Source organism: Rhinatrema bivittatum, chromosome 7 (genome assembly GCF_901001135.1).
Source record: "Rhinatrema bivittatum chromosome 7, aRhiBiv1.1, whole genome shotgun sequence".
In the NCBI taxonomy this organism is placed as follows: domain Eukaryota; kingdom Metazoa; phylum Chordata; class Amphibia; order Gymnophiona; family Rhinatrematidae; genus Rhinatrema; species Rhinatrema bivittatum.
In genome coordinates, this window is record NC_042621.1 from 72,582,621 (window position 1) to 72,606,268 (window position 23,648).

The following is a 23,648-nucleotide window of genomic DNA, read 5'->3' on the forward strand; positions in this document are numbered from 1 at the left end:
AATGCATCGCAGTTGGTAGAGAGTGGAGTTGAATTAACGTGGAGGTTGAAATCCCCTAAGATCATAGCTGGGGAATCCAAGTTTATATACTTAGCTATGGTTTCTATAATGGGGAAGGCATCTGTGTCTAGAAGTCCTGGCAGAGCGTATATGAGTAGGATTTGAAGCAGATTAGATTTGAAAAGGCCTAATTCTAGTTTAGATGCAGACTTGACTGGCTGTAGGGTAAGCCTCAGCTCTTTTTTGGCAGCTAGAAGAAGGCCGCCGCCTCTTTTTTTTTTTTTTTGTCTGGGCAGTGAGAAGAAATCGTAAAGATGAGTAGGTAGTTGATTTATCAAGGCTATGTCTGAAGGTTTGAGCCAGGTTTCCGTGATAGCGCAGATGTCTGGCTTTGATTCAAGAAGATAATCATTGAGAATGTGCGATGTCTTTGTGAGAGATTATGCGTTGAAGAGTGTCAATGAGAATAGTGCAAGACCTAGGAGTTGAGTAAAGGGGGAGGTCATGATTGGGATGAGGGTCCTGGTTGAGTGGGTCCGGGATTGCGTGGGTGATTTTTCAGTGGCGAGGAGACGGTGGTGTAAGATGGGGATTGGGTAGCCTTGCGTTATGCTTCTCTTGTTGTGAAGCTGTGTGAAGGAATGGGGGGTACTATTCCTATTTCCGAAGGAATCTGATAAATGAGTGGTGGTTTGAGGGAGGCTGCGGTATAGTTGCGAGTAGTTCTTGCTGGCGAGCTGTGGAGGTGGATGATTGCTGAGTGAGAGTCCGGGTTTTGGAGAGCTGGGAAGTGGATGTTTGCTGAGTGAGTGTCCGGGTTCTGGACATGTTATGTAACTAACCAAATTAAAAGATGGTCTTAGTGTTCCAAATATTATTTGTTACTACATGGCATCCCAACTAAAAGCTATTGTAGACTGGCATAGGAAACAGGATGTGAAAGTGGGTACAAGCTGAACAAGATTGGATAGGAGAAATGCCTTCAAGAGCCATGACATGGCAACCTAATCATAGCTGGCACCCGATTAAGAGCATGACTCTGAGTACCACCAATACCTTGGATGTATGGAGGAGATGAAGCAGTATGACAAGGCAGTGGTTAGACCCAGAAAAATGCTGGGATGCATAGAGAAAAGGCATAATCAACAGAAAAAGGAGGTGATAATGCCTCTGTACAGGTCATTGGTAAGGTCACATCTGGAATACTGTGTTCAGTTCTGGAAACCACATCTCAGAAAGGATAGATAGAGGCTAGAGGCAACGAAAATGGTGCAGGGTCTGCATCAGAAGCCATTATGACATGAAATTTGAGGATCTAAAAATGTATTCCCTAGAAGAGAGGAGAAGCAGGGGGATATGATATAGACTTTTAAATACCTGAAAAGTATTAGTAATGCACAAGAGTCAAATCTTTTTCAATAGAAAGTAAGTTCTGGAACTAGGGGATATGATATGAAGCTCCAAGGGGGTAGAATCAGAACCAACATCAGAAAATATTTTTTTATAGAAAGGGTGGTGGATACTTGGAATGCTCTCTTAGTAGAGGTGCTGGAAAAAAAATATAATACCAGAGTTCAAGAGGGCATAAGATAAAAACAATAGATCCCTAGTACTGGGATAACATGCATGAAGAGGCAGTTTCAAACTTAAACAGAAGGCATGACGGTAACCTGCACAGGGCAGTAGTGACATTCCTGAAAAATCTTGCTGGACAGACTGGATGGGCCATTTGTGTCTTTTTCTGCTATCATTTGCTATGTTACTTTGTTCATTAGAAACAGGGGCTTAAATAATTAGGTAACAAGTAAACAACCCTGCAGAATAAATCTCTGTGATTGAGTTTGGGCACGCTTCCCAATATAAAGATCCAAAAGGTTTTGTCTTCACTTTAAAAGTTACTAGGGACTCGTGCCACCATCAAAAGAAATTTCAGAGGACCTATGAAAAAGATTAGTTGATGTTGATCTGTGTGGACAGGGTTACAAGACCATTTCTAAACATTTAGGTATCCATCTATCCACTGTCAGAAAGAGAGGCTAGTCTACAGATGGGAAAAAGTGACTCTACCCAGGAGCAGTCATTCTGCCAAGATCACTCCAAAAGCAACGAGGAAAACATCCATAAAGTCACAAGCAACCCCAGTCTAGTATCTAAAGATCTGCGGGCTTCTCTCGCTGGGGCTAGTGTGGGGATCCATGCTTCAACCATCAGGAAAAAAAAACCTGAATAAGAATGGTGTGTTCATGGGAGGCTAGCTAGGAAGAAACCAACTTATCTCTAAAAAGAACATTGCAACCCACCTCAGGTTTGCCAGAGAGCATATATGGATGGCCCACAAGACTAATGGGTTACTGTTCTCTGGACAGATGTGAAAAATGAAATTCAGTCATAATAACAAACAGGTTGTTTTGGCGAAAACCAAACACTTCCTTCTAAAGTAAGAACCTCACCCCAGCTGTCAAGCATGATGGTAGAGGTAACATGGTGAGGGGCTGCTTTGCTGCCTCAGTGGCTTGCCATTACTGATGAAACTAGGAATTCTACTTTAGGGAAGTCAGGCCATCTGTCTGTGAGCTGAAACTGAGCCAAAAGTGGATCATGCAGCAAGATAATGTTCAAATAAATCTAGTTTAGAATGACTGGAGAAGTCAAGATTTCATGTTTTGTACTGGTGAACTCAAAGTCCCGACCTAAACTCTATTCAAATGTTGTAGCAAGGCCTGAAGCGATCTATCCGTGCAAGGAAGCCCTCATGTCACAGAGTTAAAACAGCACTGTAAAGCAGAATGGGCCCAGATTCCTCAAGGGAAATGTGAGAGACTGATCAACAATTGCAGGAAATGTTTAGTTGAAATTTATTGCTGCTCAAGGAGGTGCTATCAATTACTGAATGAAGGGTTCACATACTTTTTCACACAAGGATACCAATTGTTGAATCTTTTTGTTGAACAAATATAATCTGAATATATCTTTTTTTTTGTCTCTGTTATTTATTCTACAGAGTTCTCTTGCTCTTTTGTCAGAGTTTAGATTAGGATCTAATCATGTTCAGTGCTTCTGAATCCCACTCCTTCAGCATCTCTCCCTCCCAACTGTTCAAAGTCGGAGATCAGCTGTTTGAAGCATGCAGTATTCCCTAGATGAGACTATGAACTGTATAGGTGAGAGACGTTCTGAAGAAGTGCTGAACTCCACCAGCTCCACTCATCAGGGTATCTTGTCAGCTACAGGGGAGGTGAGGCATCTGGAGTTTCTGAATAGAAGGGTCTTTGGATAAATGGTACTCTTCTACTGTAGTAATAAGAAGGGAAAGCAACATTATTGCCTATTCACAGTTTGCTAAACTAAGGAACACCGCACAGTCTGTAGTTGCAGGAGCTTTGAACTAGAGTACTAAAACTTTTGTTGGCCCACGGTTTAATGCTTTAAGCATTAGGCCATATTTCTACTCTTGATTTGCCTTGATTTCTGTTCTCTCTTATAAGAAGCTTGTCATGTACTATCCTAGGGATTCTAAAACATTGCCAGTTAACTGTAGAAAATGAGAAGCGAATGAGTCACAGTACAGCTCGACTTAAGTCCTGCAGGCTGTCTATAGTTAACTCTTGTAGACTTCCCTGTTAATCTTTATTTTTCCATTTGGAAGATTTAGGCTATGCATGTGGTTTAACCTTCTGCTTCCTTCTTGGACTCTCCTCTGACCTTGACCTGATGGGTTGCGATCAAGAGGTGCCTGTATATTTGGTTGCTTATTCTCATCACAGAGTGCCAGACTCATATTATCCGTTGCGGAACAGAGAATGATTTAACAAATGTGAGCATCATGGAATGTGTTTTGTGTTCTGCCTTGTTCACTCATGGCACACATGGGATAGGCGTTGGCAGAACACCAGAGAGGAGCATGCAATTCATCTTTTTACATTTTAGCAGGCGTGTGCATAAATGGAAATCCTTGGATTCCTCAACTGTGAGGCTGTTGCACGAACGAGCATGGAACCCACCAGCTATTACAGTATTTGAAAAGTATTAGCTTTCATGATAGATTCTGACTGCCTAGAATGCCTCCTTCCTTTACCACAGTCTGAATAACTGGAATCGAAAAGTAAACGCTTCATGAGATCTGTTCTATGTGTGACTGTACTGTACGGCACTGACACAGATTATTTGCTTGGTTAACTTTCATGTTCCTGCTGATAACCTCCTTGGTCTTCCTAAGATCTCCTGTGACACCTGGACAAGTAACACATTTGAAACTGAACCGGGACGCTCCACACTGTCTTGATGTTTGCTAATGTTTTTTCTGACTGCGTTCTCTGCGGAAATTTCGCTTGGGGAAAACAAAGTGATGTTAACCGTATATTTTTACTTGATGGACGCATTTCAGGTTCGAGGACTTCTGAACAAACTGAAAAGAGGAATTGGCTTTGTTGTGCAGTAGCGCTAGTGCCGTCTCTAAGAGAAGGATTAGAGGGGCGCTCTCAGGAGGAGGCCCTTGTATTTCTTGTCAGCTGCAGCAGAGCACCATTAGGACTGCTTTAATGTGCCCCAGCTAGTACTGTGTTTTCATGGAAACTCACTCAGTGACTTGACGCTGGGAAATTAGGGGACACCTGTCAGCCGGGTTGGTGCCAGTCAAACTTGAAGGCTTCCACAAGCAGTAAAGATGATATTTGTTCCCAAGTAGCTTTTGGCATGCCCAGAAAGGTTAGCTGTCTAGGACTAGGACCCTAGAGCGAATGCAGGGAAGGCTGCCACATTATTAGCTAAGCACTGCACATCCGCACATAAACATTTTGTGTCAAAAAAATGTGTGTGTGATTGGAACTGTTACTGCACGGCAAGAGCCGGAGTATTGATATTTTTTTCACCTTCTTCTTCAAATCAAAGGCTTCTAACCGTGTAGCGATGGGGACTTTGAAAAAGATAAATGCTTTTTGTTTTATTAAAGAATCTGAAATGCAAGTGTGTCAAGGCAAGAAGTCTAAAATGCGAGGTGGATGTGATTTGGCTTTTAAGGCTGCTGGGAATGTTTGTGTAATCTGAACCAGTGTTTCCACAGCAGTGTGTGTGTGTGGGACTCTTGGCAGCCTTTCGGATGGGCTTGTTACAACTGAGAGAAGATTTGCCTTTGAAATCAGCAGGGGGGCTGGGGGGGGGGGGTACCGTGAACTGCTCCAGGGAACTGGTTTCAAGTCAGCAGATCAAGCAGGTATTTTGAGCTCAGTCATACTGAAGCTATTTGGAGCTGTTTGTTTTACACGTCTACGGCGGCTTTTCTTTTAATTGCGCTGCAGCTTTCTTCATTGCCTTGTGGTGACTGGCAAGCTTGGGGGCACGCAGGTTCTTGGGAGAGAAAGTGGCTCAGGGCCAGCTGACTTGGGTCTGAATTTGGTCTTCTGTGGTTTTTAACATTTTGGTATCAGCAGGCTGTGTGTCTTGATCAGACGCACGTTTAGCAGTAGCGTGGGGGGGAAAATAGCCACAGCATTGGTACCCCCCGTGCTGGAGTAAAGCCTAAATGAATCCACCGGCGCAGAGAAGCTTGCTGCCTAGGGTAACCCGTTGCTCTTTGCATGTCCCTTAGGAGCTGGAGTGTGATGTGTCTGTAGAGGAAGATAACAGGCAAGAGTGGACCTTCACGCTGTATGATTTTGATAACAACGGAAGAGTCACTCGCGAGGTAAGCAAAGTACAGCTGCCCCCTACTGAAGCTAAAACCAGTAGAGTCCCTTTGTGTAACGCACTTTTGTCTTCAAAATGAGCTAAGTTGAAGTTGCTCGAGACCTAACTCTCCCATCCTCAGTTCCACACTGGCTTGTTTTTCTTTCCATGTGTTTTGGGACTTGGTGTATTTCAAGCGTTGGCTGTTTCAGATGGTTGCCTTGATTGGCATCTTCAAAGCCCATTGACAAATCAAAGTCCTTTAAATATGTAGCATGTTGGCTCCTTCTCTCTTAAGTGAGCAAAAGATTCAACTGTGCTTTGCAGCTTCTTTCTAGTGGTATCGATTGTGCTGTTCTGCCATTTTCATGGGCATTAAACAGCACATATGTTGTCCTTTTTATGTATTAACAGCAGAATTATTTTTTTTTTTTTTAGACATTTCTTTCTCTTCTTTTACTCCATCCTCAAGTGATTCTCCTTGGGGATCGTATGAACCGTGGCTTCAGCACTCACATAAAATTGAAAAGAATAGGGGGAACAACTCATGAGCAAGTTGGGGATGCCAGCACAATTCATCATCTCTAGGTTTTAATCATCGGGTCCCATAAGTCGTTTACTCTTTTCAATTTATGAGTGCTGGTGCCACAATTAACGCTGTGTTCCTCGTGTTTTTGGGTGGCACCTTCTGTTTCTTTGTTGGGTTCCCATCTAAGTGCATCGTAGACCTTCTCTGATGTTTTCTTTTCCCCAAAATAGGTAAAGTACTGCAACAGCCTCTTAGAGCTGAAAATGAGTCCCAGCGTGTCCTGGTACCATTTCTAGGTGCTGAGGTGTTTAGATGTCACCACCGCCAGACTAATACTAAGCTGATGTTCTGGGTCCTCCCCCCCCTTTGCGCTGAATGCTGCTTAATTCCAGCTTCAGCTAGGCATGGCATGGGCCTCCCACTTCAAAGTGATGGCTTGGAACATCTATTAGAGCAAATGTGCTAAAAAAAACAAAACATGTTATTATCATGTGTGTCTGCATTTGGCTGAAAGAAATAAAAACCATACAGTGGGCACTCCGGTTCATGAATAGTCTTCGAATGCTTCCCCATAGAAGGCAAACCCTGAATCTTGCTCAAGCACAACATTCAAGCATGAATTGGTTCAAACATCATGGCATATAGAGTAAAGGGATTGTTTGGTTGGTTTTTTTTTCTATTAGCTTGTTTCCTTTTGTTTTGCAAAACTTGAGAGTGTTATTAGAAGTAGCTCCACACTTTCTTCTGGTGCCTCAGAACATCAGATGGCACTGCCTTTGCTTTTCAGATTGAAACAGTTGAAGATTTTTTTTTTTGCTAGCATCAAGTCAGTGGGATGAAGTTCAGATTGTGAAACCTTGGTTGTGCAGACAAAGCCTTAGCAGTAGGCCCTTTTTTTTTTTTTTCTACGGAAGTAAATAAAGAATTTGCTTCTTTCAAATCTGCATCTGTCAGCCGCAGGATCATCCTGAGGAGTTTTGAGCTCTGAATACATAAGAAGGAAGAACAGATGTTGTATCAACTGTATTAGGATAATTATGATTTGTAGGGATGTGAGCTCATTTTGTAAATGAACGAAGTTTCAGAATTAAAACGTCTATTTTTTTAGTTTGTTTCGAACGTGAGAAACCGAAAAGATTTGCCCAAAAAATATATGAAAGTTTTTGGATATTTTCGGTGTTTCTAAAAACTGGAAAAATAAAACTTAAAAAGGGAGGGAGCCTTCCTGGCTTCTCCCCCCCCCCCCCCCCCCCCCCCCCCCCCCAGCTTCCTGAGGTTCTGCGACCTCCCCAGGCACCTGTTCCACCCTACCTCCCCCACCCACCCAGCCAAATACCCCGGGGCTCGCAAATAACCTGGGGCTGCGGCCTCCCTCGGCCCCCCTCCCCGCTGAGGGAGCAGGAGTAATCCCCAGTCACTCCTTATCGCACCGGCTTCCTTGTCACAAACCGGGCTGGCCCTGAGACTGGCATCGCATTTGCCATCAACAAATTGGAGCTGGTCTCAGGAATAGCCATTTTGTTATACAACCGGCCCTGCGATCAGCCCCATTTTGTTAATGTAAAACTTGGCACCAGTCTCAGGGCCAGCGGCACAATTTTTTTTTTTCAACTTTATGTCCATTTAATCCAGATATACAGATATTTGAACAGAAAAAAAGTGCATATAAATAAAATTAGAAAACAAAGAATGAAAAAAAATCATCAAATAATCAGGCAACGTATACATACTTCACATGAGTCCTCACGCAGGGCCTGATTTTATTTACATGCTTAAAATAGGGTTTTACACATGTCAATGCACTTTGCCCTTGTAACTGGGCTTTTGAAAATTGTTACAATATATTCCATTGAGTTGTCCATAGAATTTACCCAAATATGTGCCAGTAAATGGTTTTTGAAAATTGCTACAATTTACACGTGTAAATGCTTTTGAAAATTACCTGCTTAGGGAGATCCAAGAAAGAAAAGGCCTAGGGAGCACATAAGAACATATTTTAAAAAATTACAAAAAGTTATCTGTTACCTGAATTTAGCCGTTACCTATCACTTTATGGCAATACAGATAAACATAGTACTAACTAGTGGCTAATTTCTTAGAGGTCTTTTAATGGACAAGTTATCCAGCTAAGAATAGCCGGATAATTTGTCCTGGATATGCAGTTGGAAAAACATCCCATTGAATATCCCTAAGTAAAGCATCCTACCGTGATCCAGGTCATTACTAGGCTAAAGTAATAGTCCATGATCCAATGCTACACATTAAGGTGGCTTTTGAATATCTATCCCTTAGAGTACAAGAAAAATCTCAGCCAGATTGGCTCAAAAAAAAATCTATTTAACTGCTGTCAAAACCACTATACATTTGCAAAGAAAGCAAATTAAACATGTTTCAATGCACCTTGAGCCAAAACCTTAAGGCACATTGATAGAAAATTCTTTCTATGCTCTTGCATTGGCCTAGTCATAAGGAAATATCTAAATCTTCTGACCTTTAAATAAAAATTGATGGTTCTAAAACTGCAAATATAAAATAGAGTTACAATCTTGAGGGAACATGAAAGGGACCAGCAAGGTAGTCCTGCTAGTTACTTCATCTGGCGACTTCTCAAGAAAGGAGTCCAGACACTCTATTGAAACATCCACTAAGGCCCATCGCCTGCCACCCTTTCTACTGATTTCTTCTGAGCGGGAAGATAAAAAATCTTATTAAAAGGGGGCACATCTCCTTCAGGAACACTTAGAACTTCTTAAAGATAATTCTTAAAAAGCGCTGTCAAGGAAAGGAATAATGGGAAAATTCAGCACGTGTAGATTCAGAAATCTAGCTGTGTTCTCAAGGTTTCCCAGCTCATGGTCGACAATGTCCCCATGTATCAAACCCAACTGGACTGACTCTACTTGTCTAAATACAAGTCTCCAGTTTCCAAGTTCTCTCCCCCTGGGAAACCACATTGGCCTCGAGCTTGAAACTGGGAAGTAATATCTATGGAAAGTAAAGCTAAAGAAGAAACAGTTTGTTCTAAAGAAGCCATGGTGTTCCAAATGCACTGTAGGATCACTTTAGGAGGCTTAACAAGGCCTTCACCTTCTGTCCCTCAATGACTGAAAAGAGCTCTAGGGAGTCTGTGACGGAAACTCCTTGAAGTTGCCTAGAACTCTGATCTGCCACTCTCATTATCCAGGGAGACAAACATCCACCTCTGGCCTCTCCTTCATTGCTGATTCCTAGTGCAAGCACTGTTCTTCTTTAGACATCTCACTTGGGAGAATCAGTGCCCGATTGACCTTATCAGATGCAGCTCGAACTCCCTCTGTGGTCCTTAATTCTTCCACCCTCAACCAGACTATGGTCTTTCACGCCAGAGGCAACTAAATTCCACAACTTATCAGGGCTCAAAGACATCAGCCACCAGTAAGGAAGCTGCCCCATGCCAGCAGCACCAGGCTCTTGAGGGCATAAGTAAAATGTGGGTCTGCTCTGAAATAAGAGTCTGGCGGAGCTGGGCTCTTGGGGTCATGAGGATTTTCCCTTTACACACCACTATAACTATGTATTGTATTGTGATATGATATGTATTGTATACAGGAACAATACGATATGTATTGTATTGTTGTATTGTATTGATATGTACAATATGATATGTATTGTATACAGGAACTTCCGGTATATAAAAGCTAAAAATAAATAAATAAATAACTAAATAAGAAAATAACAAAAAAGACAACGTGAAAATTGGGAATCTCAGGAGCCAAGACACACACACACACACACACACACACACACACACACACACACACACCTTTTTTAAACAAAATTTTATTTATCATTTTCAAAATATACAACAATTTTTACATTTGTTGTAGAAAACAGATATCCATACAATAATTACAACAAAAACACTTTCTCTGTAACCTAATTATCTGTTACCTGTACTTATTTCTAGGAAAAGGAGAGGAGGGTTGTAAATTAGCGGTATACAAATTAGAAAAAGGAAATAAAACATTTCTGATTTGAAAAAGCCGCAGTGTAGAGACCCAGCGAACTAATTTATTCTACCACCGAAACCTGGTCAGGAACCTCTTGGGTATGGGCGTCTAAGAAATGACGCAATTGGAAAGGGTCAAGAAACACATAATTATTATTCTCATAATACACAAGACATTTGCAAGGGAATTTTAAGGTAAACTTGCCCCCTCATAATAAGAAACTTTTTTTCTTCTTTCTTGTGTGATCCTCGAGATGTCTGGGTATATCCAGATTTTTTCACCATAAACTTCCTTTAACTTATTTTGTATTAACATTCGGAACACTAGATCTCGGTCTGAAGGTAAAGTGAAAGACACAAATAAAGTCCTTCTTGAAAGTTTCATATCCAACGACATTTCCAGAACTTTAGTTAAATTCAAGGTGTCATCTAATGGTTGTTCCCCATTCAATTTTCCTTCTCTAACTGGAAGATAATAAATTCTATTTAACACAGGTAACATATTAGAAGATAAATTTAACACGTTAACAAGATAATTTTTAAACATATCATGAGGGGATATAATTTCCACAAACGGAAAATTAGAAGATTGGAATATTTTCCAGAGTTCTCTATATTTTCAATTTTCTTAATGTTCATTGCTTCTACCCTCAATATTTCCTGCTGCATTGATTCAACCTTTGCAACTCTTGCCTCTAATTGTCCCATATTCCTGTCTTGTGAAACAATTTTATTCTCAATGTTCTGAAACCGTAAGTTTGATTGTAATGTAATCTTAGTTAAATTTACAATTGCAGTCTCCAAACCTTTCAAAGTACTCCACAGGGAATCCATAGTAATGACCGTTGGTTTCACCATAAGAGGGAAAACTTCCAGCTGTTTCTTGGTCGTCTCCTCACCCGTTGCTGCCAGGTTCCCCAAGTCCACATTCAAGTTCTCTTCATCAGGTAACAGAATCACCTGAAGACAAATCTCTCACTAGCCTGAACTTCAGCCGGTTCCCAGCTCCTGTTGTTTCCATCCTGGCGGGTTCACTTGGAATTCCAAGCGTTGGCTCGGCCTTCCTTTGAATTAACCCCCAACACTTCCTCCACCTCAGGAGTAATCATGGGAGGAGAAGGAGTTTTCGGTGCACCGGGATCTCAATGTGATGTCAGCGGCCAGCGCAGTCAGTGCCTGCTCCGTACCGACTGCAACCGTGGCCCCCTCCACCGGCGTTAAATTTGCCAGAACGGTAAAAAAGGACTATCCTGGGTTGTGTCTGCTTGGGAAAGGGTGAAGATGTTGTCGCTTCCCTTACCCTTGCTTTCCGTTTAGTATGCAGCATATCTCGTAGAGGTAATAAGTTTAGAGTTAACACAGAGAGAGCCTTCTAACCATTCGTCTCACACGGCGGCCATCTTGCCCCCCCCCCACACACATCTTTTCTAGCAGCTGCCATATTGGAAATGAGGCCAGCACTATTTTTAAAGAGGAAGCCAGCAGGAGCAACTGGGGGATCAATCCTGCCCCTTTTGTGGATGAAGACCCCACAGAAGGGGGTAAGTGGGGGCCGGGAGAAGCCTTGACCCCACCTTATTTGTGAGGGGCCCAGGTAGACTGTCACCGCAGCCTAGGGAGGGCTTAGCCCAGGCACCCGATTATTGGCAGGAAGCAAGCAAGTTTTGTTTTTTTTTTAATTTGTTTATTTTGGTTTATCAAATGAACCAAAAAATGAATAATTCCCCCCAACAGAAAAAAATAATTGGAACAAAACGCATATAGGATCCCAACATGCTTTGCAGTCATAGAAACACCTTAGCAGTGACTGACCTTACTTTAACTGCAGGCAGAGTGTGGGTCAGGGCAATGTGATGATTGAATGGAAAAGGAATATAAATAATTGGTAGCAGTCTTTTCCCAGTAAATTTATGTTTTCCTCAGCAGTTTTAGAGGACAGTTTTCAAGGTCATTTACTCAGGTAAATCGGCCATCTGGATATAGTCCTCCTTCATTCTGGCTATAAGTCTGCATGGGGTTCAACAGCATGTGTTACCTTTAGCTGCATTTAGGAGAGACGTATTTTGGGAAGGATCAGAAATAACACACACAGATTGTATTTTCAAATCCTCACACCTTATTTTCCTTTAAAATTCCTACCTGTACAAAACATAGATGCAAAAGTCCATAGGTATTTGGTACCCCTTGCAGCTTTCAAAGAGAAAATATGCTAGAGGTCTACAGTATCCTCAAGTCATGCTTTCTTTATCTGCCCTTTCTTTTATTCATATCATCTCAACCCTTGCCTCTGCCCTAAAGAGAGTAACGTCTATCAGTTTTCTCTTGCCTCTTGTCTCGTCTAATATATACATATTTAGATCCTTATGTCTCATGTGACTTTTGGTGCAGACCCTGTTCTGTTTTGTTAGCCTTTCTCTGGATTATTTCCAGCCTGTCTATATCCTTTCAAGGTATGGCCTCTAAAATTGGACACAATATTGTAATTGAGATCTCTGTACAGACAGAACCAGTTTTTTGGAATGTGCGACCTGTGCAGTTGCACAGGGCATCATTTACTAGGGGAGCCAGCTGGACCAATGAAGATAATCTCCCTGCTGATAGGAATCATAAGCCGAAGAGCTGCTGCTGCTTCCCACACCCATTCTTTTTCCCCCCACTACCCTTAAGTGTCAAATAAAAGCTGCTTACCATGAGGCCCCTGAATAGCTGCTTTCTTCCTCCCCCAGGCCAGCCCAACATAAGGAGAGCAGCACTGAAGTCTGGCACTTAAAAGGCCTCCTGCCACTGGTGCCTCTCTATTCCACTCAGTTCAGTTTGTACGAACCCTTGGGAAAGAAGCACTGATAGCAGGAGGAGAAGTTTAGAAGTGCTGGGTTCCAGTGCTGGACTTCTACTGGTAGGGCCTGGTTGCAGGGGAAAGGCAGTAGCAACTCTTGGGTTGCAGGGACAGCAGCAACTCTTCGGCCTTCTGGGCTACAGTGGGGAAGGGAGTGCCCACGTCTCAAGAAAATACAGGTCGATATTCCATTTATTTCCATTGTGCCCAAGAAGGAGGGCTCCTTTCGTCCCATCTTGGATCTCAAAGGAGTCAACTGTCATCTGCTTGTGACGCATTTTCACATGGAAACATTGCGCTCGGTAATAATGGCCATAGAGTCGGGAGAATTTCTGACCTCCTTGGATCTGTCTGAGGCGTATCTTCATATTCCCATTGACTAGGGCATCAATGTTTTCTGCGGTTCACAGTTGTGGGACGCCATTATCAGTTTCAAGCCATGCCCTTTGGTCTGATCACTGCCCCAAGGACCTTTTTCAAGGTAATAGTGGCAGTGGCGGCAGAATTGAGAGAGGATGGGATCCTCGTACACCGTATTTGGACGACTGGCTGATTCGAGCCATGTCGCTAGAAGAGACTCACAAGGTGATCTCCCTGTTGCAGGAGCTCAGCTGGGTGGTAAACCTGGCCAAGAGGAGTCCAGCCTGCTCAGCTGTTGGAATACCTCAGGGTTCAGTTTGACATGAAGCAGGACAAGGTTTTCCTGCCGGAAGCTCGAATTCACAAGTTGATGACACAGCTACGTCTGTTTTTGAACACTTTGCACCCAATCATATGGTCCTACCTGCAAGTATTTGGCTTGATGGCAGCGACCCTGGAAGTGGTTCCGTGGGCGAGGGCGCATATGCATCCTCTTCAGCGCTCCCTGTTGTCTCGGTGGAACCCACAGTCTCAGGACAATTTGATTCAGTTTCTCCTGACGATGGAAGTCTCCTCCCAACTGCAGTGGTGGCTGCAGGTGATTCATCTAAGGAAAGGAGTTTCCCTAGCACCTCTGGACTGTTTAGTACTGACCACAGATTCAAGCCTCCTTGGTTGGGGAGCTCACTGTCAGGAGCTGATGGCGCAAGGGCGCTGGAATGCAGAGGAGTCTCTCTGGAATATCAATCAGCTGGAAGCCAGGGCGGTCCAGTTGGCATGTTTGCAGTACAGCGACAGGCTGCAGGATTGGTCGGTCCAGATAATGTCAGACAATGCAACAACTGTGACTTACATCAATCAGCAGGGAGGAACCAAGAGCCAGCAAATGTTGCAGGGAAATAGATCAGCTTATGGAATGGGCAGAAGTGTATCTCCAGATGATCTCAGCCTCACACATAGCAGGAAAAGACAATGTAAGAGCAGACTTTCTCAGCAGGAAGAGTCTGGAACCAGGAGAGAATGGGTATTGTTAGATGAGGCATTTCAGTTGATTCTGGATGACTGGGGTCCCCCATTCCTAGACCTGCTGGCGATTTCTCACAATGCGAAAGTTCCGTGATTCTTCAGTCGCAGGAGAGTCATTGGGGCTTGATGCCCTAGTGCAAGAGAGGCCGGAAGACAAAGTTGCTGTATGCCTTTCCTCCATGGTTCATGTTAGACAGATTGATCCAAAGGATTGCTCACCACAGAGGGATGGTAGCTCCAGATAGGCCCAGGAGTCAGTGGTATGTGGATTTGCGGTGGCTCCTAAGGGATGGCCTCTTTGACTTCCGGCACACAGGAACCTGTTAAGGTTGTTCATAAAGATCTGATTTGAGAGGGCTCGATTGCTGAAACATGAATACTCGGGGGTAGTGATTTTCACTTTGCTTAGAGCTAAAAAGTTCTCTACTTCCTTGGCCTATGTGCGGGTTTGGTGAGTGTTTGAGGCCTGGTGTGAGGATCGAGGATGATTCAGCCAAGATCCCGCTCATTTTGACATTTTTGCAGGATGACTTGGCCGTTAATTCCTTAAAGGTACAAGTAGCAGCAGATGCCTGTTTCAGGGGCCAGGTGAATGGTGGTTTCTTGTCGGCTCATCCTGATGTGGCCCGTTTCCTGAAAGGAGCGAAACATCTTCGTCCTCCCTTGTGGTTTCCGGTACCCTTACGGAGTCTTGATTTGATCTTGGATTTCTTAGCAGGTCCTACGTTTAGACCAATGCATAACCTGTCCTTGTGATCACTGACCTTGAAAACCGTTTTTCTTGTGGCAATTTGTTCTGCACGGAGAGTTTCCGAGCTGCAGGTCTTGCCTTGTCAGGAACCATTCCTCCAGGTGACTCCAGGGACGGTACAGCTGTGTGCTGTTCCTTCTTTTTACCAAAGGTGGTCACTGAATTTCACTTGAATCAGTCCATCTCCCTGCCATCTCTGGACAGAGAGAGAGATAAAGGAGTATTGTCTCTTGTGACCCTTGGATGTCAAGAGACATATCGCCCGGTATTTGGAAGTTTATGGAAAACGGATTGCCTGTTTGTCCTTCACGGTGGTACTAAGCAAGGAGAGCTGGCCTCGCGGGTCACACTAACTCGCTGATTTAAAGAGGTCATTTGACACCATAATCCGAGGAATTGACTCCAACATAAACTACTTACTGGTATTAATCGATATTTCCGCCGCATTTGATACAATAAATCATGACATTCTTATCACTAATCTAACTCAAATAGGCATTTCTGGTCCTCCCTTACAATGGTTTACATCTTTTATATCCAACCGTCAACAAAAAATCATAACAAACAACCAATCATCACAGTGGTACTCCACTTCTACAGGAGTACCCCAAGGATCAGCCTTATCAGCCCTTCTATTTAATATATATCTGTTACCTTTGTGCAAACTTCTGAATGGTTTGAACTTAAATTTCAAAATTTACGCTGACGATATCCAGTTTACCATTCCTTTCACTGATTCCTGGTCTAAAACCTTCTCATTACTGCACTTATATTTGTCTTCAATAAAAACTTGGCTTTCTCATAATAGACTAAAACTAAACACAAACAAAACAGAATTAATCTACTTATCCACTATTCCAGACTCAATTCACAGACCCCCAGCAACATTCACTTTTGAAAACCAAATTATTCCCATAAAAACACGCGCAAAAAATTTAGGTGTTATTCTTGACTCCAAATTATCATTGACAAACAACATATCTGAAATTGTAAAAAAATCTTTCTACAAAATGTACATGCTCAAGCAATTAAAACCATTACTTCTCCCAAACGACTTCCGTCTGATCACTCAAACCCTTGTCTTGTCTTCATTAGACTATTGCAACGCTTTATACCTTGGCTTACCTCAATCAACAATTCATCCACTCCAACTAATTCAAAACGCGACTGCCCGCATGTTATATAATATCCGTCGAAGTGAACATATTTCTCCAATTCTACAACAACTACATTGGCTCCCAATATCATACCGCATAACATACAAAATTTTATCCACTATACACAATCTGATTTACAGCAATGACTCAATCTGGCTATGTTCTCTACTACGAATTTATAAACCTTCCAGACAGTTACGCTCTTTTGACAAATGCTTATTAGAAATTCCCAATGTAAAATCTGTAAGCTTATCTTTGATCCGTAAACGTGCCTTTTCAGTTGCAGGCCCAACCTTGTGGAACGCTTTACCTGACTATATCCGACTAACTTCTAACCATAAAGACTTTAAAAAAATCGCTGAAAACGTACTTATTTATCCAAGCTTTCTAAATTTGAACAATATTATGTTTTAATCTATTAACAATTGTTAGTATTTTAAATTATGTATGTCTGACCACATGTAAAACGCCTAGACGGATATATATTTACCCTTTGTGCGGTATATAAAAACTTTTAAATAAATAAAATAAATAAATAATCACGGCAGCATACATTGATGCTGGCAAGCCGTTATCTAGTCAGGTTAGGGCTCATTCCACTAGGGCTCAGGCAGTATAATGAGCAGAAGTTAGGTTGCTATCTCCCATCGACATTTGCCGAGCTGTGATGTGGTCCTCCTTACACACCTTTGCCATGTATTATCATCTGGATGTGCAGGCCCGGGAGGAGACAGACTTTGTATGTGCGGTTTTGACAGGATCGCTGGCAGCCTCCCGCCCTATTCAGGGGGTAAGCTGGGTACATCCCACATGCTCTGGATTCATCTGACTGGACGCTAAGAAAAGAGAAATTACTACTTAACTGATAATTTCCTTTTCTTTAGGACTGTCAGATGAATCCAGCTTCCCTCCCTTGGCTGCCGAATGATTGCACAATGATCCTCATTTATGCCTACGTGTTGCGGGGTGTTACTGGTAAGTATTAGCCATAAGAACATACGAAATTGCCATGCTGGGTCAGACAAGAGTCCATCAAGCCCAGCATCCTGTTTCCAACAGAGGCCAAACCTGGCAATTACCCAAACACTAAGAAGACCCCATGCTACTGATGCAATTAATAGCAGTTGCTATTCCCTAAGTAAACTTGATTAATAGCAGGTAATGGACTTCTCCTCCAAGAACTTATCCAAACCTTTTTTGAACCCAGCTACACTAACTGCACTAACCACATCCTCTGGCAACAAATTCCAGAGCTTTATTGTGCACTGAGTGAAAAAGAATTTTCTCCGATTAGTCTTAAATGTGCTACTTGCTAATAATGCCCCCTAGTCCTTCTATTATTCGAAAGTGTAAATAACCGATTCACATCTACTCGTTCAAGACCTCTCATGATCTTAAAGACCTCTATCATATCCCCCCTCAGCCATCTCTTCTCTAAGCTGAACAGCCCTAACCTCTTCAGCCTTTCCTCATAGGGGAGCTGTTTCATCCCCTTTATCATTTTGGTTGCCCTTCTCTGAACCTTCTCCATCACAATATCTTTTTTGAGATGCGGTGACCAGAATTGTACACAGTATTCAAGGTGTGGTCTCACCATGGAGCGATATAGAGGCATTATGACATTTTCCGTTTTATTAACCATTCCCTTCCTAATAATTCCTAACATTCTGTTTGCTTTTTTGACTGCTGCAGCACACTGAGCCGACGATTTTAAAGTATTATCCACTATGATGCCTAGATCTTTTCCCTGGGTGGTAGCTCCTAATATGGAACCTAACATCGTGTAACTACAGCAAGGGTTATTTTTCCCTATATGCAACACCTTGCATTTGTCCACATTAAATTTCATCTGCCATTTGGATGCCCAATCTTCCAGTCTCGCAAGGTCCTCCTGTAATGTATCACAGTCTGTGAGTTTGTATCATCCGCAAATTTGATAACCTCACTCATCGTATTCCTTTCCAGATCATTTATAAATATATTGAAAAGCACCGGTCCAAGTACAGATCCCTGAGGCACTCCACTGTTTACCCTTTTCCACTGGGAAAATTGACCATTTAATCCTACTCTCTGTTTCCTGTCTTTTAACCAGCTTGTAATCCACGAGAGGACATCGCCTCCTTGTTTGAGCTCCGTGTTGACTGAGGATTGCAGTGGTTATCTGTTTTTAATCAAGTTTTTTGCTAGTCTGTCCACAGTTGGCTTTTGAAGAGAATACTGCCAGGCTGATGTCACTGCAGAGGTATATGTACTTTGACGTCAGTTTGTTCCGCTTCCATCTGCTGGTAGAGGTGCATTAACCCACTTGTTCTGGATTCATCTGACTGTAGTAAAGAAAAGGAAATTAACAGGTAATTAGTAATTTCTCAGTATAGTCTGAGTTAATTTTTGTTTGGCGTTTACTTCACAAAGTGACTGATAAGAGAGGAAGTTTGTTTTCATTACTGAGGGGGCACCAGAATTTACATTTTTTTTTTGTATTGTGAGTTGTAAGGAAAACCTTTGAATTCTGCTCCGCACCCATTGGGAGGGAGGGGGGTGTTTCTGTGCACACAGTGTAAATTAATTTTCGGTGTAAGGTTTGTATTGGGATTCTCTCCCATCCTGAATAGACCTTAGACGTTATTGTTATTTATTTGTGTTGTCTCTCCTTTTGGGAGTGGGAGCTAGTGGCCCCATCAATGCCTAGGTGTGGTAAAAAAAAACCTAAATGTGTCCCCCATGAGGAATGACCGAGTAGAGATCATGTCAGGGAGTGGAGCTGTGGCAGCGAGAGTCTGCAGGTGGTGGCCCGAGTGAAGCCGGAGGAGTAGGTAGCACCAATTTCAGGTTTTGCGGAGAGCACCAGTTAGCGTTGTGCACGAGGTATCATAGTCTCCTCTTTTCTACTGGTTATGCCTCTCCCTATGCATCTTCCCAGGCCACTGGCTCTGGCTACAACGTTATTCCACTGTTTTACTTCCATGAAATCATTAGGCACAGTCACTCCAGCCTTTCTCCTGGTCAATGCACGTCAAGTTTCTCACTCCTTATCATGTACCACTCACTCCCTTGGTTTTCTGCACCCCCAAGTCCTTGACTGCACCTTTTTTTTTTTTTTTGCATTGAATCTTAACTGCACAGTAGGGATTTGCATTCATTTAAAAATATTTCATTTCATAACATTTTCAAAACAAAACAGAAGAAAAGCCAGTGGAATTTCGTTGGGTTCTTCCTTTTCATTTCAAACATTTAAAATGGAAGAAAGACAAACTCCCCGCAGCAATCCAGAAACATTTCTGAGGCCTCCCAGGCTTCCACGGTGCCAGCGTATTGGGGCCTCCAGTCCGTCCGTCCGTCCCCCCGGGGCTCCCTCCCAAAAAAAAAAGTCTTGGAGCCGGGAACCACCTCAGCTCCCACTTACCTGTCCATCAGTCTAGGAGGGCAGGAAGGACGCCCACTTACCTCCTCTACATTTCAATGGCACTAGTTGGCCCTGAGACCAGTGCCGTATTGTGACGTAAAATGGCGACATCTAGGGGCTGGCCAGAGCCCATTTTCTTGTAAGGCTACTGTTTGCACAGCCGTCCAATAAAATGATGCCAGCCAGCCCTTAGGTGTTGCCGTTTAACGTCGCAGTATGCCACTGAAATGCAGAGGAGCTACTGCAGGAGGTGAGTGGGCCTCCTTCCTGCCCGCCTAGAAAGATGGGACCCCCTATAGACGAGGTAAGTGGGGGCCCTGGTGCTTCCCAGCATCAGGACTTTTTATGGGAGGGGGCCTGGGAAGACCCTGGGGATTTTTTTTTTTTTAATTTTTTATGTTTTTGTTTCTATAAGGGACAGAAACGAAATGACAATTGTAGAACTCCCCCGCCTAAAAAAACAAAAGATAAAAATGAAATGAAGATTTGGAGCTTGCACATCCTTACTGCAAAGTATTCGACCATTCCTCAAGTTTTTCTCAAGGTTTCATAAATTTTACCTCACCTTAGGTGCTCACAATAGTACATTTTATTTACAGCAGCTTAAGACAGTTTTAAGTTAAATTAACTGGGGTGCAGGAAAATGGCCTATGGTGGCATAATTTACCCTTTGTTCACGTCTGACCATCAACCACACCCTGGCTGCTTTGGAAGTTGCATCCGGTTGATCGTGGGGGTAGGGTGGATGCGGATGGCATGGGATACGATGAAAAAGATGGCTGAGGAAGACTCTTGTCACTTTCTTAGTTCTCAGATAATTTAATGCAAAAGAACGGCCAACTCCAGGTTTTCAGGATGTCCACAATAAAAACTGCATGAGATAGATGTGTGCCCTCCATTTTATGCCAATCTCTCATCGGCTCCTTGCCTCCCTCCCATACTCTATTGTATATAGTACTTTATCTTGTTCTCCCTCTCTTTTTTTCCTACTCCCAGTTAAGGCATCCTTGTTATAATGTAACTTTATGCTCCTTTTAATATATCTCTTGTTGAATGGTTGGTTATAGTTACTGCTTAGTTCGATGTAAACCGAGTTGATTTGATTTGTATCAAGAAAGTCTGTATATAAAAGCCTTCAATAAATAAATAAATAAAATAAAATGTTACATCCATTGTGAATATCCTGAAAATCTGCTTTGCTTGTCGTTCTTGAGAACTGGAGTTGGCCACCCCTGATGTGATATGAAATATTTTTTTTTCTAAATCAGAAATGACTCTTGAAAAAATGGTCACAGTGATTCCTGCTCGTTGACTTAGTATAATTTGAACTCTCACTTTTGCTACTTGTTCTTATTTTGACACAAGTAACAGGCACCACTGCTTGAAGTTATTGCAAAATATGAAACGTGATTTTGTAAAGTACTTTAATTCATGCATGAGGTCACTCCATGCTCAGTGGCAGAGTATGTCCTTGATTAATGTTGTTTTAGTTAGTTGGATTTTTTTAATTTTATGTTTGCTAGATTGTTCCCTGCCTTAAACTTTTGAAAAGTGCAAGTAATAAGTCTTTTAAAATAAATAAATAAAGACAACAATAATAATTGTACCCATGGTGCAATGGGCAGTAAAGCAAACAAAAGTTCTGAATTAGACTTATCCTGCAGTTTCAAACGGCATGTGAAGAAGAGGTGCATATAAAATAAATACTTTTATTTTCAGTGATGCAAGTTAATCATGGAAGGTCTGGAGCAAAAATCAAACAGCCAGCAAAAAGGTCTTTGTAATTTGTATATGAATTGTTGACCTACATTTTTTTTTCATGACTAGAATTTATTTCAGTAACCTTTAGACCATGAAGGAGGGCTGGGTTTGGCTTGGACTCGGTGGGCTGGCCGGGGGGTGCTACAGAGGCGCAGAGTTCATAGCCCCCCCCCCCCCCCCCCGGGGGCAGGGAAGAGTCCCAGCCAGTGCACCCCAGTGATTAGATCATGGCTTGACTTCAGGGTTCCTGCAAGGACAGGTGTACATGGCATACATTTTGATTCAGATGGAAAGTAAGCATATTAAATTTGCATAAAGAATTTCATTTTACAATGTTGACTACAAGAGCGTATTCAGATTATGCAAGCGGAAAATATGAGTGTGCAGGGAGGTTGATTTTTGTCTGAATTTCATTTCATTGGGGTGGGACTTTTTTTGTGTGTTTTATTTCTTTTGGGAAATAGTGTGCAATATTTCCAAATAGTGTACGCTATTTGCAATTAGAAAAAAAAAAATACTACAAGAAACAAATTAGCACACGCTATTCAGAAACAGTGTGACCTCTTTGCAAAAAAAAAGTGTGCTATTTCCCAAAATGAATAACCCAAATATTGGGCTGGTTTTCGATGCCACAGGACATTTGTTTAGTTTAAAACAAACTGAGCCAAAAAAGTACTTTTTCAGCTCCTTTTCCGTATTTGTTTTAAACAAATACATATCCCAAGCAAAAAGATTCCTGACTCCCTTGGACATTCTAGGGATTGCAAATATGAGAACAGAATCTTATCCAAATGTATTGATGATGTTTAGGATTTATTTTATTTATTTCTATTTATTTGATGCTTTTTTATACCGGCATTCATGACAGAGTCATATGTCTGTTTACAGAAAACTGGGGAACGATAACCTTAAATACGTTAACATAGTAAAGAAGTAAAAAACAGGGGTGAGCAAACTGGGGGAAGAAGAAGACAGAGCATAGGTAACTTGAAACATAACGCCAGTTATTTGGAGAGTTCTACGAGTTCTAGAAATATTCATTGTGGTGCATAGGGGCCTTAGTTCTGGTAATCAGTAAATTTATGTAAAGGCTTGTTGAAATAACGAAGTCTTAAGCCTTTTTCTAAAAGTCATTAGGCAGGGTTCTTGTCTAAGTTCAGTGGGAATGGTATTCCAAATGGTTGGACCCGCTGTAAAGAAGGCCTGTTCTCTTGTGGTTATGTGGTGAGTCACTTTGGTTGGAGGGGCGTGTAGGGTTCCTCTGTAGGCCTCTCTGATCGGTCTTGATGAGGTGTGTAGTCTGAGTGGGAGTTGAAGGTTAAGAGGTGCTGGGTTGTGGATGGTTTTGTGGATAATTGTAAGGGACTTGTGTAGAATTCGGAAATGAATAGGTAGCCAGTGAAGGTTTTTTAGGATTGGGGTGATGTGGTGTCTTCTGCCTGAGTTTGTCAGTATTCTGGCCGCTGCGTTTTGAAGCATCTGAAGCGGTTTGGTTGATGAGGTGGGTAGACCTAGCAGAATGAAATTGCAGTAGTCTATCTTGGAGAATAGGACAGCTTGGAGGACCGTTCTGAAGTCTTGAAAGTGAAGAAGAGGTTTAATTCTTTTTAGTACTTGCAGTTTATGGAAGCCGTTCTTGGTTTTGTTGTTAATGAATGTTTTTAGATTCAGTTGGTTATCGATTAAAACTCCTAAGTCTCTAGCTTGAGTGACAAAGTTATTTTTGAGTGACTTTTGAGGAGTATTGCTGTCTTCAGGAGAGATGAGGAGGATTTCAGTTTTGGCTGGATTGAGTATAAGGTTTAGGCTAGAGAGGAGGTGGTTGATCTCTTGGAGGCAATTTTCCCAGTATTTGATTGTTTTTGTAATGGATTCTGTTATTGGGATCACGATTTGTACGTCGTCAGCGTATAAGACGTGATTTAGTTTTAGGTTGGTTAGCAGTTGGCACAGAGGTAGTAGATATATATTGAAAAGAGTGGGGGACAAGGATGAGCCCTGAGGAACTCCTTGGGAGGAGTTGATGCGCGGGGACTCTTTGTTGTGGTTTCGGACTTTGAAGCCTTTGTTACTAAGGAAAGATTTGAACCAACTAAAGGCCGTTCCTGTTATTCTGATGTCTGCTAGACGGTCGAGGAGGATGGAGTGGTTTACAGTGTCGAATGCCGCGGAGAGG

At 42.3% G+C, this 23,648-nt stretch overlaps 1 protein-coding gene across 2 annotated transcripts in view; it reads left to right on the forward strand.

The window, feature by feature from the left end:
• Positions 1-23,648, forward strand: part of NKD1 (NKD inhibitor of WNT signaling pathway 1) — a 241,334-nt gene that overhangs the window by 188,037 nt on the left and 29,649 nt on the right. The window contains exon 6 of one of the 2 annotated variants that reach the window (XM_029608520.1): positions 5,585-5,680. The exons of the other annotated variant lie outside the window; for it this stretch is intronic. Coding sequence (XP_029464380.1) covers positions 5,585-5,680 — 96 coding nt within the window. The remainder of the gene's footprint in view (positions 1-5,584; positions 5,681-23,648) is intronic. 2 annotated transcript variants of the gene reach the window in all.